Source organism: Callospermophilus lateralis, chromosome 13 (assembly GCF_048772815.1).
Source record: "Callospermophilus lateralis isolate mCalLat2 chromosome 13, mCalLat2.hap1, whole genome shotgun sequence".
NCBI lineage: Eukaryota > Metazoa > Chordata > Mammalia > Rodentia > Sciuridae > Callospermophilus > Callospermophilus lateralis.
This window is the reverse complement of record NC_135317.1, coordinates 79,192,368-79,209,304: the sequence shown is the minus strand read 5'-3', so window position 1 is coordinate 79,209,304 and position 16,937 is coordinate 79,192,368. Positions and strand designations below refer to the sequence as shown.

Sequence of the window (16,937 nt, the reverse complement as noted above, 5' to 3'; positions counted from 1 at the left end):
TTTCAGACCTGTGAAATAGGGAAATCGGGCTCTTTGCTACATACACCCTGAAAGGTGATCCTCAGGAATAGTAGGCCAGCTTTGAAGAACACAATTCCAAGCAGACTAACTACCAATGCATCACAGCTGCTGCAGAGGAGTTGCCTCATCTGTAATGGCAGTTGTCTCCTGGGAGCTTAGAACGTTTTTACAAATACTGAACCACATGATTTAAAATTGTAGATTGACCCCAATCCTATTTCTACATTCCTTCTCTAACATGTGCATTCAGTCTTGGCCTGCTGAGCACTTAAGTCTGCTCAGGTCCTCATCCACAAACTAAAATTGTTAGTTAAATGAGTATTTCATCCTTTATTTTTGCAGTACTGGGGATTGAACCAGGCAGGGGTGCTATATTATCTAAATATATCAACCAGTCCTTTTTAGACTTTGAGACAGGGTCTTGCCAAGTTACTGAAGGTATTACCAAGTTGCAAAGGCTAGCCTCAAACTTGCAATCCTTTTGCCTCAGCCTCCTGAATCCTTGGGATTTACGAGTGGGGCAGAGAACAGCAGCTTCTAGCCAAGAAAGTTTGCCAGGAGCTGAAATTTTTGGTATATCCTAAAACAGCAAATAATGTTTCCTTGGAAAGGCTTTTTTTTTTTTTTTTTTTTGGGGGGGGGAGGTGTGTGCTGGGATTGTCTCAGGATCTCCTGCATGTTGGGCAAGTGCTCCACCACTGAACCGTATCCCCAGACCCAAAAGGGCAATTTTTTAAAAAAATGTCTGTTCCTCCTGAAGGGAAAGCAGAAAGAATAGTCCTTTGGCCTCCACTCACCTGAACAGATCAAATGATCTCACCATTCCAATTCCACTTTGGTTATCCTGTAGGTTAACAGTAGGTTATCCTGAAAATTAAAAACACACTCAAACTCACCGGTTCACAGCCCCCTTCACCTTATGTAATTAACCCAAAACCAAAACAGGGAGCTGGATTATCCATTCTGTTGTTGGCTCTATATATATTCCACTTATACTAAGGAAAATGTACAGGTGCATTCCAATGTCAGCAGTATTTAAACATGAAAATTTGTTTACATAAATTTCAAAGTGAAATATATACTTTACAAATTGTTTATGCCTTAAAAAATAGATTTACAACAGTATTGCTTTGTACAATTTTTTGTTTAGGCAACTTTCAATAACATTTCTAGTACACAAGTTATACATGAAACCTCTCATGTGAAGAGGCTTAAAAAGCCACGTGCAGAGGACTGGGAACAGAGAGCCATTAGAGATGAAGCCATCGCTCCGGTGTTTCTTAGACACTAATTGAGGAAGGACCCCGGTCCTTAAATGATTTGACACTGAGATCTTCACTGCTTTCCTCAGATCTTCTTCCCATCAGGCAGCATTTCCTCAGGAGGGAATTCAGTTTTACACAGCATCACAGCAGGGAAAAGCCAACGTAATATAGGCTGACCTCTAGCACATGTAAGTAAGCCTGTTACTGAGTGAACAGCTCGGGTTCAATGCCTGGCATACAGGCAGACTCAAAATACTCAGTAATTCCATTTCCTATTACAGGAATATAGCACCTGTGATCCATTCCAGATGTGAGTTGAAACCTAGGTAGGTTGAACCCACAAAGACACCCGTGGGCACTAAACACCAATCAAGGCTTATTTCAAGCTAGAAGCAGGTCTTAATGGACTGCCAAATATCAGTTGGGGGGGGGGGAACCACAGGGGTGGAGGGCAAGAGGTGGGGGAAGAGATCCACTACACAATGGTAAATAGATGCCAAGTTTTAGTCCCTTTCAAGTTGGCATCTGCTCTCTTCTCAAGTTTATCTTCCACTGATACCCAAAAGCTTGTGTTGCTTTTTACGGTGGGTATAATGGCAAATCAGGTGCATCTCATTACTGAAGATTCAAAGCCTCAAGACCTTCACATCTTATTTTCTTAAGCTCTGCATGGCAGAATGAAGTAGGGTAACAAGTCTGCACCCACCTCCACTGCCCAAAGTGGCTTTAGGTTCATTCACCTTGAGACAGAAAAGTGAATCCTACCTCTTAGAGGACCAAGGAAGTTGGCGATAAAGATGTTAACCTCTCTTACAGCTAGTCCAAATGACAGTCTTTATTTTTCCCCCAGGCTGGAGGCTTGTATAAGAAAGCCATTTATTTAATATAAGAAATCCCTTAAGTGGGGCACAGTGGCACATGACTTTTTTCCCAGCTACTTGGGAGGTTGAGGCAGGAGGATTGCGAGTTTGAGGCCAGCCTCAGCAACTTAGCAAGACTGTCTCAAAGTAAAAAAAGTGGCTGGGGTGTGGCTCAGTGGTTAAAAGTGTTCCTGGGTTCAATACCTAGTACCAAAAGTGGATTGGGGCGGGGGGCGGGGGTCTGGGGATGTAAGCTCAGTAGCAGATCACCCCTGGATTCAACCCACAGTACTGCAAAAAATAGAAATAAAAAAGGCTAGGGACACAGTTCAGTGGCATAACACCCCTGGGTTTAATCCCTGCTATCAGTCAGGGTAGGGAAAAGAAAAAAAGGAGATCTGGAAGAAAAAGCAACCACTTCACAGGTGAAGTGACAGCACTCCTCATCTCCTCTTTGCTGGCGAAGTCCCCGGACTTGCTCTTCACCAATGAGTTCCTCCTGGCTCAGGCTCTACCTCCCTCAACCCTTCTCTCTGAGCTCAGGGGGCTGCAGAACTACTGAGATGGAAACTCAAGTGTCAGTTGGTGTGTATCTTCCTCATATTTCCAGTAAGGTCAGAGGTTTCTCTGGAGTCCAGGCCAGTTTTTAGATAACAAAAATTAGTCTGTGGTCACATTGGGTACACAATGGAAGCAAAAAACGTGCTCTGTTCATTTGCAGTGTTTGATAGCGTGCAAGACAGCAGAACTGAAAGAAAATGCCAGGCATTGTCATTTACTGGCAGTGTAACTGTAGGCAGCCGATGCTGTCTCTATCTCTAGCTTCAGCACGTTAAAAAAAAAAAAAAAAATGATCAGTGGTTCCCACCTGGGGGAGGGGTGGCTCAAATACACACCTGCCTATCTTTCCCCCTCAGAGATGAAGATACTACCTCACCAAAGAGGCTATTGTTGGAGATTGTGCACAACTTACAGATGAAGAAAGACTATTGGGGTTGGATGGAGGGGAGGGGTGGGGGTGTCTTGTACAACATGGGTGATAGCTCTCTAAAGGCAAAGGCTTTATTTTAGCAGCAGTCTTCTTGGCCCCTTGCAACGCTGGGGGTGGAACCCAGGGTCCTGTGCACGAGCTACTCCTGAGCCCAAGCTTGTCCTCTTTCAAGCTTGCTTTCTCAATGGAAGGTGAGGACTGGGTCAGCTGGTATCTTGTTCCAACACCAGGGGTGGGGTGAGGTGGGGTTAAGAATTTGGATACTAAAAAGGCCAAACCACTGTTATTCCAGATTGTGCACTGGAAGCTATGCATTTCTTTTGGCCCCATAACCCCCATGAGACAAGGAGAGACATCACAATAACTGCAGGAAAACTGACTAGAAGTCATTCTTAAAGAGATTTAATTATTTGAATTGCATAAAAGGGGGTAGTACATTTAAATCTCTGCTACATCACAAACTGCTTTTTGTTGTTTTATTTTATTAAAGACCCACTAGAGTTTTACGTCTGCAGGTTTATGGCTATAGAATATGGGAGAAAGAGGAGAGGAAGAGCAAGCAACAGTTTCTTCTGTTGACCAGGATGCCCTCTCCACTGCAGAGGAGAGCTCTTTCAAAAGAAAAGGAGGGAAACAGATGTGGCAGTCCACGCCCCATAACCATCCAGCTCCAGATCCAGAGTTAGAAAGGGACAGGAAGGAAACCAGGAAGGCGGAGCCTGGGCGTTCACAAGTTTCCCTTCAGCCCTCACACTAAACCCAACCCTCTATGAGGATGAAACTTCCTTAGATTTCCTTCCAATATCTTAACCCTAAATCAAGTTTCCCTGTCAACTGAAATATAATAGGTGTCATTTCCACAAGGAGGGCTGACTTGAGGATTGACTCACCAACATTCTAAAGTGTTTATTAAAATAGTGCATGGCTTTAAAGACAGGTTCCAGTCTTCGAAGACTGAGGGGTTCTTTTAGTGGGGCCTGGAGGCATATGACCCACCAAAAAGAGCAGGATGCAAAAGAAGAAACCCCCATGTTGTTCGCAGGCATACACTCACTGCCACCACAGCCTGGCTGGGCAGAAGTCAAGGCAAGCGACCCCTTCTGATTCTGCAAGCCCACAAGGCAGAGGGGCAAAGGAAGCTGTTCTAATGGCTCTAAATAACCAGCATATAGTATAGTATTAGGACCAAGGATTTATTCCACAATATAAACTGCAACATTTGATACAAGCTACCAAAAAATAGGGGAGGGAGGAATGGGCAGGGAGAAAGCCAAAATACAGCTGTGGCAATTACTTACAGAGCAGTCTCTTTTCTACATCACTAGTTCATCAGTGACACTAGAAACTAGACATTTGCGTTCTGTACATCAACCAAATGCTAAAGCACCAACACACTGTTCAGGAGTTTGTTTTGTTTTGTTTTAATTCCAGCCACTGAAACCAACATAGAAGTTATTGCTCAGATAAATAAACCTAGTCTACCAGAAAAAAGAAAAGTGGATAAAGAAAGGAAGAAACAAACAAAAATCCCAAAAGTGGAAAAACTTAAAATCCCCAATGTGGTAACAGAGTAAACAAGAGAAGGATTCCTCAAATGAGGATTTACTGGAATTTCTGGTGCCCCTCTGGGCACTGAAACTGAGTTGGGTCTTAATCCGGTAAATCCCAGACAGAGGTACAATTTCAATGCTGTACATGAAAAGGTGCAAGCTTCAATGCCTTCCAAATTGGTGGAAACCCCTGCAAAAAACAGTCAGCGTTTCAAACCTCAACAACCACAAACAGCTCTTAAGGAAAAAAATACAAAAAGTGTCAAAAATTTTTTTAGTTGTTTTTTCTTTTTTTCAAAGAGTTCTGGAAAAATGATCCCATGAGGAATAGAAATAGCACCGTGTACAGACTGGCTTGAACACCAGTCCTGTAGCTTTGCTGAGATTTGAGGAAATCTTCTTGGTTGGAGTCCTGAATTACATTAAGTGGGGGTGTTTGTTTTGTTTTTACTTTCGGCTTGGTGCGTCCTTCCCAGTACAGCGCACACAGATGTAGTCTTCTTTCTCTGCCATCTCTGGAGAAACACCAACACAGACCTGATGAAACCACTGATTGCAGCTGCCATCACACTGGACCCAGTCCACCTGGTTACAAAGAGCAGGAAGATGGGGTGTTCAGAGGAAAAAATGCCATTCAAAATTGGGCAGGCCAGCCTCAAGATATTCGGGCCATTTGCCATTAACAGCCACCGTCCCACCACTGGGACCAAACGAGTGTAGCTGGCCCACCAGCCAAAGCAACCGAGTCAAAGTCATCTTCAAGTCGTGACTGCTTTGGGGTTAAGACAGTGCTGCCCTGTGACAGTAAGCAAAAGGGCATTACGTCAGCATCCCTCCCACCTTCTTAGCGCCGGGACGGTGAAAGCTGGAGGAGCAAGAAAAGGAAAAAGGGAAGAACGAGAGTTTCTTCAAGAGAAGGGAGGAGAACCAGGAACGATGGTAAGAGCAGAAATATCAGTGGGGGGAGGACTGAGCAATCCATTCAGATCAGCTCAAAGCAGATAAGCAGAAGAGAAAGCCCCAGCGAGATGAGGTCTAGCTTACAGGGTTTCTGAGTTAAGGGAAAGCACGTCCTCTACGGCCCAAACCTCACTGACCTCATCTCCTTCTGGCTGCAGGCAGCTCACAGCTGGACAGATGGCATCTTCATCCTCAGAGTCTTCCTGTTCCGAATAGGACGTGTCTGAGGGCAGGGAATGAGTTTCGGCAGAACGAACTAACTCATAGCTACGCTCTCTCTCTAACTTGAAATTGTTCATGTCCTTAGGGTGGCTCAGTTTGATTTTCTTCTTTTTGGGGGTCCTCATTTTTTTAACTCGATCCCACCGTTCACTGGAGAGGCCTTCTCTCTCCAGGCGTCTCTTCAGTTTCCTCTCAAGATTGTTGATTCCATCTCTCTTTCCTCGACAGCAATCATTCTGGGTGGAAGATGAGCAAATTCAATTTTAGCCTACAGTTTCCCTACTACTAAAATTAGTGAAGCTAAAGGAAATGGGCAAATGAGCCTGGCATGGTGGCACACACCTGTAATCCCAGCTACTTAGGAGGCTGAGGCAGAAGGAACACAAGTTCAATACCAGTCTGGACAACTTAGTAAGTCTTTGTCTCAAAATTAAAAGGGGTGGGGATGTAGCTCTGCAGTTGAGCACCTGCCTGACATGTGCAAGGCCCCAGATTCAATCCCCAGGACTACAGAAAGGGAAAATAGGTGAATAAAAAACCAAATTATTCCCCTGGTGAATATCCTGCATGCTAAACATCACCACCACCTTCCCCCTCCAATTCTATGGACAACCATTTGACTTTAACTTCCTTCCCTCCTCTTTGTTAGTGCTACAAAGAACACTAGGAAAAAATAAGGATTTGCCTTAAATTACCCAACCAGCACCAGGAGATGCAAGATCCTTCCAAAGATTCTTTTCATCAAATCAGGGAGTGACTGGCCACTTACATAGTTTCTATCTGGGTGTTTATGTCTACCCTTTGATCTGCTGGCTCCTAAGGAACCAGGCTATTAGTTCCTTCTTTAAAACCATACACCCCTACCCCTCATAGGAACATTATCTGAACACAATCAATAATGGTGCTAGGGGCTGGGATTGTGGCTCAGTGGTAGAGCACTTGCCTAGCATCTGTAAGGCACTGGGTTTGATTCTCAGCACCACATATAAATAAAATAAAGGTCCGCCAACAACTAATAAAAGTATTAAACAATAATAATGGTGCTATATTATTTGCTATCATAATGAAAAATAAATCCTAAATGCTGGTATTCGCCCTTGTATTATCTTTCATGAGATTCTTCCCTAATATGGCTTTAGTCTTCCTGTTAAGTTTCTATCCTGACTATTTTCAGGGGCCTGAAGTGCCAGGTCAGTTAGTTCACTAGAAAGAAGCAGAAATAGTGCCCTTAATAGGCTAAGAAATAGGACAGTGTAGAGAACCCTTCAAGTAAGCCAGCATTCAAGATAAGCATCCTCAATCTTCACACCAGCTGCCTTGTTCAGGGAGTAACAAAAAGCATTTGTTCAATGTTGACTCTGAAATTATCTTTGATTTTTGAAATTGTTATAATTAAAAGCCCTCTCAGCTATTATTTTCACCTCTTAGTATTTCTGTGATAGGACAAAAAAAAAAAAAAACACTAACTCTCACTATCATCACATGGTAATGATGAAACATACACCTTACTAAAAAGAAATTAAAAAAAAAAAAAAAAAGAAATTCACACAGTCACCTCAAACAAGACCCAAACACAGGCCATAAACTTAAACTGTAGCAAATGGTGGCTGGTGCCTACCTTCTCACCGACACCCTTAAGAGCAAGCTATAAGGCAGACACCTGGCACCCTTCTGTGGATTAAAAATATCATCTCAAAGCCTTTGTGCTTCTGCTGCCTCCAGCAGCCTCATACACTCACCTTCTCACTGCTGGGTCTAACTGGTGAGTTTCGGTCAGTTTGCTGAGCAGGGCTTGGCTTTGCAAGTAGAGTCTGGTAAAGTTCCTGAATTTCAGGAAGGGATACCTGGAGCAACTGGGCTTCCATCAAAAGCTCATTCACTTCTGGACTGATGCCTGTTTAAGACCAGACCCAATCAAAAGGATGACAACAAAGAGTGTTCACACATGTGCATTCAGGCCTATGAAATTTACAGAAGGACTGCCTTTCATAACACTTCCACCCTCTATCCTCCTTAAATGGCATTCAGTTCAAGCTAGGTTCACTTAATGTGCCCAAAGCCCCAAACTAGATTTCCTAAGACTCCTTATTACTAGAGAAGTATTAACTTCATCCCTTTGCTAATTGCTAATACAGAAAAGACAGTACCTCTACCCTGACAGCTTCTACTAGAAAACTCAGAAACAAGCTGCTAGCTCAGGGCATGAATAATCTGAGTGGATCAAGGGGCTCTGACCACAAGACTAGATGCACACTGAGAAGGTGTGACGAAGGCTCAGGATTCCAACTGCAGCTTTTGGCAGAAATCATGGGGTAGTCATTTATAAGTAAGAAAAAGGAGGTAGGCCAGGCATAGTGGGGCACACCTGTAACTCTAGCTACTCAGCAGGCTGAGGCAGAAGGATCACAAGTTCAAAAGCAGCCTGGGTAACTTAGCAAGACCCTGTCTCAAAAGAAAATTTTTTTAAAGGGCTAGGTGTAAATCAGTGGTGCAGCATCTGCTTGCATGCATGAGGCCCTGAATTTGATTCCAAATAAATTGGGATGGGATAGGTTTTAAATGTGTATTATCTCTGAGATCCTCCACAAATCTCTTAGGTAATTTAATAAGACAGTCCATGACTTAGCACCTGACTTAAATACTTGCTGCTTAATTATTAGTTGTACGGGACTGACTCTTCTGTCCCTGAAAGCAATAGACAAGGCCTTTCTCTCTGTTTCTTTCGCACTTATAAAACTTAAAACATTATCCCTCTTCCCTACCTAGTGAATGCACAGTAACCCATATCCTACATTTAACAATGAAGTTCTGCTGGGTGCAGTGGTACATGCCTGTAATCCCAGTATTTTGGAAGGCAGAGACAGAAGGATTGCCAAGTTTGAGGTCAGCCTCAGCAATTCATCAAGACCCACAGCAACTTGAAACCCTGTCTCCAAGTAAAAAAATTAAAGGGCTGGGCATGGGGTGCAAGCCTGTAATCCCACTAGTTAGAGAGGCTGAGACAGAGGAGAATTTTAAAGCTAGCCTCCACAACTCAGTGAGGCCCTAAGCAAATCGTTGAGACCCTGTCTCTAAAGGGCTGGCGTGGGGCTGGAATTGTAATTCAGTAGTAGAGCGCTTGCCTGGCATGTGTGAGGCCCTGGGTTCAATCCTCAGCACTAAAAATAAAAATACTGTGTCCATATACAACTAAAAAACTATTTTAAAAAAGGGCTGGGGATGTGGTTAATGGTTAAGTGCCCCTGGGTTCAATCCCGGGTAGCAAAAAAATAAAAGGGGTTGGGATGTAGCTCAGTGGTAGAGCATCCTGGGTTCCATTCCTAAAAGACAGTACCTCTACCCTGACAGCTTCTACTAGAAAACTCAGAAACAAGCTGCTAGCTTGTACCAAAAGGAAGAGAAAGAAAGAGGGCTCAAAGCTGATTTTCATTTTATTTTTTCCCTACCACTGAGCTACATCTCTAGCCCTTTTTATTTTTTATTTGAGACAGGGTCTCAATAAGTTTCCCAGGCTAGCCTTGAACTTACAGTCTTCTTGCCTCAACCTCCCTAATGGAAGGATAAAGTTTTTTATTGTACCTGATCCTCTACGACAAAAGACTTGGTTATATCTAGATGACCTGTTACTCTCCAGCCCTCAAAAGAGCAGCAGCAGCAGCAGCAGTAGTAGTAGTAGTAGTAATGATAATAATGATACACAGTAGTAGTAGTAGTAGTAGTAGTAGTAGTAGTAGTAATGATAATAATGATACACAAACCATGGAGAGGGACACAACTCCGTCCAGTAGAAAAGGAAGAGTGTAAATATGAGGTCCTATTTTCCCAGTCATCAGGCAAGGAAAAAGATGTTGTACCAGGAGGCTGAGATACCTAATGGAAGAAAAACATCTTACAACAAGGCCTTTTCAGGATTAAAAATACTGGCACCAACCTAAGGAAAGTAACTTGGGTTATCAGGAAGGTAACTGGGAAAAAGAAAGACTAATTCTCCCAAACTGAAGAGTCTCCTGGTGTTTCTAAACTGACTAACTCAACAATTCTTTGTCAGGAAAACCAAGCCTTTAATCTTCCCAGTTTTACTTGGACTGAATTCAGAAAGGTAAAGAAGACCACTGGGAAATAAGCCACTTTCTCTGAGAACAATCATATAACCTTATGTAATTATCCTTATTGAAGATTACAATACAGTAAACGTAGTCAAGTACCGCTCTGAACAGATCAAAGGAGAATTTGTCAGAATCATTCACATCCACCTCCCTATCTTCTCCTGTATTTAAAGGAAATAGGGAAACATTTCTTCGACCATGATTTAATAAATAACAGTTGTGTCCTTTGCCTTTACTGATATAATCCTAGCAAACCCTGTGTAAAAAAAACACAAGCAATTCCACTATATAGATAGCTCCAATTTATCTATGCAGTGAGTATTTAATTGATCATCTGGTATATGCCAGGCACTGTATTTTTAAGGCCTGGAAAGAAATAAAAACACAAAAACCAAGGAAACAAATGACAAGGGCATTTTTGGTTCCTTAACCCTTAAGTTGCTGAAGATTTAATTCATTTAGTTCATGTCTGTTCTTAATGGCACAAGAGCACTATAATTATCTCAGATAGAGAAATACGTACTAGATTTAAAAGTCAAATTATAAAAAGACTGACTATTGTCATTCTGACTATGCTTTCCTGGTATCTTCACATTCTTCTCCTGCAGCTTCAATGGAGGAAGACAGAAAACGGCCTACCCCTTCCAGTGATGGTCAGGGAATCTGGCTTTGGCAGAAAGAATGCACAAGGTATTGAAACCCACAGCCTTTCTACTGAAGAAAAAAAGGACTCCAATACTTCCAAAAATCATTCTTTCTCAAAGGCTGAATACACAGAAGGCAAAAAGCTCTTCCACTCTCAGCAAATTCCATGAGGGATAATGGGGGCAGGTGCCAAATTTGTAGTCAAACAATAATTTAAAATACACACATATGGGCTGGGGTTGCGGCTCAGTGGCAAAGCATTTGCCTAGCATATGCAAGGCATTGGGATCGATTCTCAGTACCACATACAAATTAATGAAATAAAGGTCCATTAACAACTAAAATTTTTTTAAAAAAGATATATACACACATGAAATACACATTTGGGTTAACAGACATATAAATGGAAAATACTTGTATATATGAAAAGGAGAACATTTGTTCTGTGGAAATGGAATGCCTAGGCAACAACTATTAGGAGCAGAGGAAACTAAAAGGATACGGCAGATGAGCACATCCTTCAAGTAGGAAGCTGTAGGTACCACGAGCACTGGTAACACAAAGTGATTACCAAGGGAACAAACAGTGACACCATAGCTAGTGACACCAGGATCAGGAGAAAGGTACAGAGATTCCCAAAACCTGAGGAGTCCAGACTCACCTTGTTGGTCTCTGACACCTGTCCTGCTGAGGCTTGCCATCTGCTATATAACAGTCCTGAGCCCACACGGTCTTGCACAAATTTTAGATTCCCTGACGAGAGCAGTTGCTGGGCTCTGTGTTGCCAGTTCACGGTTCTTTCGATCATGTATCGAAGTGCATCTCCCTCAGGAAGGCGAACTCGGATTCGCTGCAGGGAGGCCAGCAAGGGAAGAATTTTCTCTAATGGAGGTTTCTCTGACCTCCGACAATGGGGACAAAGCCAGATTCGGAGGCTTTGAGAAATACTGGGTACCGCCACACAGCTAGTGTGGAAAGCATCCCTGCAGAGTTCACACTGGATCATAGGGGTAGCTGGGGCCTTCTGACATAGGCAGACTTTCATCTCCACATCTTGGGCAGGTGACAGCAACTTCCCTTCATTGGCAAGTCTAAGAGACTGCAAAGCTTCCATTTCCCTTAGGCGAGCTTCCCCAAGTGTTGCCATCTGAAAAGAGAGGATGGTATCATAAAGAAATTGACTTCCCCAGAACTCAAGATCCTAGTAGTTAACAGAAAGGGCCCCACAGTAATTTATCTGCATTCAAAGCCTGGCTCAGCCTCACATTGTAGTGCAAGGAACTATGGGGAACATATTCCACTCTCTATAAAATAGAGATGAAAATAGTGTGCACCTCACAGGACTGCAATGATGATTAGCTGTGATACGTAAGATAGATCACTCTGCCTGGGGCATAGGAAGCACAGTATGAGCAATTACTTAACATATATCACTTCTTAAAAATCCAACATCTATGTACATTTATCTCTTAGAAAATTTACTTCTCTGTAAATAGAGACTTTTTTTTATACTCCATGTGAGCTCATTTCTGAGGCTCTCCACTTGTTTTCAGTTCCATTAGCTTTTGCATTCTTCTAGAAAGGTACATGAGATAGAGGTCTCTTAGGCCAGCCATTACACAGTACTAGTGTATGTCTAACTGCTCTTCAATGCTGAGGTCTTCCATGTGTGCTGAGTAAGCAATAACAGGCAATGAAACTAGAGTCCTCATTAAAAAAGAAAAAAAAAAGAAACCTTTTAACCAGATTTATTTTTTTTCCTTCCTCCCTCCCTCTCTCTCCTCCCTCTTTCTTTCTTTTCTGTACCAGGGATTGAACTCAGGGGTGCTTAACCACTGAACCATGTCCCCAGCCTTTTTTTTGAGGCAGGGTCTCACTAAATTGCTCAGAGCCTTGCTAAATTGCTGAGGCTGGCTTTGAATTTTTAATCCTTCTGCCTCAGCTTCCAGAGTTGCTCATACAGGTGTTTACCACCACGTCCAGCTCAGATTTTATTACATGTACACATGCATACTAAACTAAGATCATTTAATGCAAACACAACAACAAGTAAACTGCAAAGCTGCCGTTCTGCAGCAAGTTGAATGTATTCATAAAGCCTTTCTTCTTTATTAAAGAGAGCCATCACCCAGCAGAGTTCAGTCACCTTGTCTTGAAAACAAACACAATCAACTTCATAGTCATTAAGCTGAAATGACCATTTACAAGCTGCCCATAAGTGAAACTTTTTATATGCACAGAATAAAGCACTTTCTATCTATAAGGCCTCCAGTAAACAAGCAAGCCCAAGCATTACAGATTTATTCACTATCCATCATGAAGTAAAAGTAGAGTATAAAGGTGGCAAATTCAAATTTGTACCATTGTCAGAGTTGGCCATCACCTCAATCAAAAGCTGGACCATTAAAGCCCTCCTCTAGCACATTACTAAAAGAAAACAGATACATGAAGGGAAACAGATTTTTTTAAAAAGCTATCAGATGCAGGACCTATTCTATTTTTCTCAAGTCTTTAAAATGTTAATTTGTCAAAGGTGAAACCATTCCTAGTGATCATATCCACCCATCCTCCTTCAGTCACACCATGAATTATAAGACCAGAATGAATTATTGTCTCTTTTTCAGATTGAGGAAGAAAAATCTAGGGGGTGGGGGGGGGCCAAGAAAAAATAGTTCCAAAAGTATACTAAGTAACAAACCTGTGATATATTTCTTTAAAAAATCTTATTGAAAATGAACATGATGTTCAGCAATATATATGTTATCTAATAACAAGGTGTCCTCTTGTAACCAAAAAATGGAAAGCAAGTGACTGACCTTTCAGGGTTCTGCCATGCGTGCATAGGAGGAGCTCTTAAACCAGAGTCCATGGACTAGATGGGCAGTGACTGACTACACACAAAGTTTCAGACAGACATATATGCATTTCAGGGAAAAGGGACTATGACTCAGTCTTTACAAAAATGAAGCACAGATATAATAGTGTAGTTCACTATTGTATCTGAGAACTACAGTAACTACACCAAAACAGTGCTTGGGTTGCAGAAATATATAAATATACCCCAAAGAAACAATGTGTCAAATATATAAATAAACCAATGCAATCCCACATCGATCATAAGAGGTCAGTGAGCTACAAAAAAGCAAACAGGAGAAAAGGTGCCCTGGCCCAAAGATGAACCCATTCAGTCATGTTCCAACATCAGGTTGCTTGCTACACAATGTTATGGTCAACAATAGACTGTATATATGACAGTGTTCCTGTAAGATTATATTGCCTACTGACATGGTAGCCCTATTAGTTGTAAGGGTACACTCTATGATGTTCACCCTTCCCAGAACTTATCCCATCCTTAAGCAACAGGTGATGTATTCCTGCTCTGTAATGGGCCATACTTTGTGCCAATAAAAGCATCCAAATCAGGCTGGGAGTATAGTTTTATAGTAGAGTGCTTGCGTAGCATGTGGAAAGCTCTGGGTTCAATTCCCAGAGCCACACAAAAACAGCTTCCAAATCATGCAGCTATCTTCTTTTACCTAATACTGTTCAATGAACATGAGCTTGACTTGACTCATTAACTTCAAGATGATATCTTGAATCAACAGTTTTACTAAATGCAGGTCAGACTCAGATAAGCAGTGCTGGGCATCAAACCCAGAGCCTTGTGAATGCCAGACAAGCACTTTACCACTAAGCTAATTCCCCCCATCCCTGACATCTTTCTGTTTTGGTCAGGTTTTTTGGTTTTGTTTATGATGATGTTGTTTTTGTTTTGTGAGATAGTCTATGTTGCCAAATCTGGTCTTGTGACACTCTTGCCTCAGCCTCCTAAGTAGCTGAGATTATAGGCATGTGCTACCACCATGCCAGGTATCCTGGCAAGTATAAATCTTTTATACTTGACAATTTCTAATAAAACTGAGCACTTTATTCTACTTGCCTTCCCAGTATACCTGTATATCTGAAAGGGTTAAAAATTATCCTTCCCAAGGCTGGGGCTGTAGCTCAGCAGCAGAGCTCTTGCCTAGCATGTGTGAGGCACTGGATTCGATCCTTAGCACCACATTAAAAATAAACAAAATAAAGGCATTCTGTCCATCTACAACTACAAAATTATATATATAATAATATTCCAATAATAAAGGAGAAGAAAAAACCCTACTACGCACAGCTGAAGCAGTCTCTTTGCTTTCACTTAAAGCCCTCTCCAGGTCACTCAAACTCTCCAATTTGGCGCTTTTCTTCTTCCCACTTGGCAAGGGCTCCTTTAACTTTCTCTGCTTCCTTTTCAATCCCAAAAGGCCAATATCACATCGAGGACACAGCACCTAATGTGGGACAAAGCACAAACATCAGCAAAATGGGTTTCAGATAAAGCTAAATAAAAGACTAGTCTATTAAAAAAAGGAAAGAAGGAAGAAAGGGGAAAGGAAAGGAAGACAGGATTGCTTACAAAATATTTACTTTGATTCCAGATTCAATTAAATAGGTAAAAATATGCAATATATCACAGATTCTAGTGATGGTGCATGACCATCAGCTTAGAAAAAAATATAATAAAAAAGTACAGATAAAGCACTTTATGAAATAGGTGCTTTCTAATCTGGTAGTGAAGTAAAACTAAGTTTAAAAGTACAATTTCAACAAAGATAGAGGAACTTAAATGAAAACATGGTCTTTAGACACTGAATGCCAACAGGTATCCAAAAATAATTTAAGATTGCTAAAAACAATTCAGAACACAGATTCATATATAATGATGTGACTTTTGTATATGATAGACCACATATTTTACCAAGCTAGGAGATTTTAGTGCTTTCAAGTGAGCCCGCTGTAAACTTACCTCTAAGAGAGAATATGGAGAATTTTCAGTCAAGAATGTATTAGCAGCACATTCTTTCCAAGCCTGAACTTCAGCTACTAGTGATTCCAGTCTTGGCAAAGAATTTAGATGAACTGGGATAGATCGACCTCTTGTAACAAGTTCTATGAGCGTGTCTAACACTGGCACACGTCCTCCAGCCTGATAAATTAAGAAAAATTACAGCAATTTAGGGAAGAAAAAAAATATTCCATGTAAAACAAGGAAAGCATAATTCAGATGGTCCATGATCAATGGACCAATTCAAATTACTCCGTGACTTCAACATGTTTAATTCCCAGATGTTCCAATGGAATGTCAACATGACAAACACTGTGGTGTCTCTTTGTTCTATTTATGTCATTCTAAATTGACTTGTTACATTGGTCCCTATGGACTGTCTGAAAAAACTCAATAGAAATAAAAGCTTACAGTGACCCAAGCCTTTCATATGCTGACTTATATTTTAAAAAGCAACAAAAAAGTATTTTTCTCCAATCCACTCACCAATGATGAATTAAAGTAACCCAGAATAAATTATTCAGGAAACTAAAATCTGAGTTGAGAAAGCCCAGTGGTTCTTAAACTTTAGCATGCATAAGAATCATCTGGAAAGCTTGTTTAAACACAGTTTCCTGGGTCCCATCCCCAGACATTCTGATTCAGTAGGTGAGGGAAGGGTCCATGAATTTGCATTTCTAACAAGTTCCCAGGTGATGCTGCTGCTGCTGGTGATGCTAATGTTGCTGGTCCAGGAACCACAATTTGAGAATGATAATGCCAAACTGGAAGAAGAATAAAAGCATCAGGTTATGGGGGATGAACTGCACCAGTGTTGCTCTAATACAATGGTAAAACTTAACATGGCTAATGGTCAGTCTTCCAGATACATCACCACCTCACATATGGATGTATTTATTCGAGTTAAACATATTTAACTCAAATCCAGCAAGGCTTTGAAACTAACTCCAATTGTAGAAACTATAGAAGACAGAACACACCACAAAGAATCTCTTAACCAGACAAATCCAGAAGGTGGAGCATACCTCAGGAAAATTAGACTGGACAGTGAAACGGGGGGGGGGGGGGGGGGAATGGGGAAAACGACATTTCTAGGGCAACAGGGTAAACTGGGCAGTTGAATATTTATGCTCTTTCATATTTATTCTTAAAGAAATGATTCTGTTAGGGCATAAATTTCTGATGGACATTTAAAATAAATGCATTGACTCATGAGTCACATGCCGTTCCTATCATTGTTATTCAGAAGAATAAGGAGTGGCTGGGTACTGGCCATGGCCAGCGGAGGCAGCTAAACTAGAGGTCTCTTCAAGTGAATTTCCTAAGATATCAAATAAAACACAAATGCACCATTTACCTTTAAATTCGGCTCCTCTGCCCTCAGCCTCAAGCTCCCTAAACGGGGAAGCGAGGAATATCATAAGAGGCTGGCGAG

At 41.6% G+C, this 16,937-nt stretch overlaps 1 protein-coding gene across 2 annotated transcripts in view; it reads right to left on the bottom strand.

Annotated features, from left to right (window-relative positions):
* Positions 1-3,523: 3,523 nt before the first annotated feature.
* The window catches only part of Kdm5b (lysine demethylase 5B), a 76,079-nt gene continuing 62,665 nt past the window's right edge, over positions 3,524-16,937 (bottom strand). For both annotated transcript variants that reach the window (XM_076872847.2, XM_076872846.2), the window contains 7 exons: positions 15,464-15,643; positions 14,790-14,948; positions 11,282-11,767; positions 9,628-9,739; positions 7,609-7,763; positions 5,785-6,105; positions 3,524-5,272 (listed from right to left, as the gene is read on the bottom strand). In XM_076872847.2, the coding sequence (XP_076728962.1) occupies positions 5,135-5,272; positions 5,785-6,105; positions 7,609-7,763; positions 9,628-9,739; positions 11,282-11,767; positions 14,790-14,948; positions 15,464-15,643 (1,551 nt within the window). In that variant the 3' untranslated portion in view covers positions 3,524-5,134. The remainder of the gene's footprint in view (positions 5,273-5,784; positions 6,106-7,608; positions 7,764-9,627; positions 9,740-11,281; positions 11,768-14,789; positions 14,949-15,463; positions 15,644-16,937) is intronic.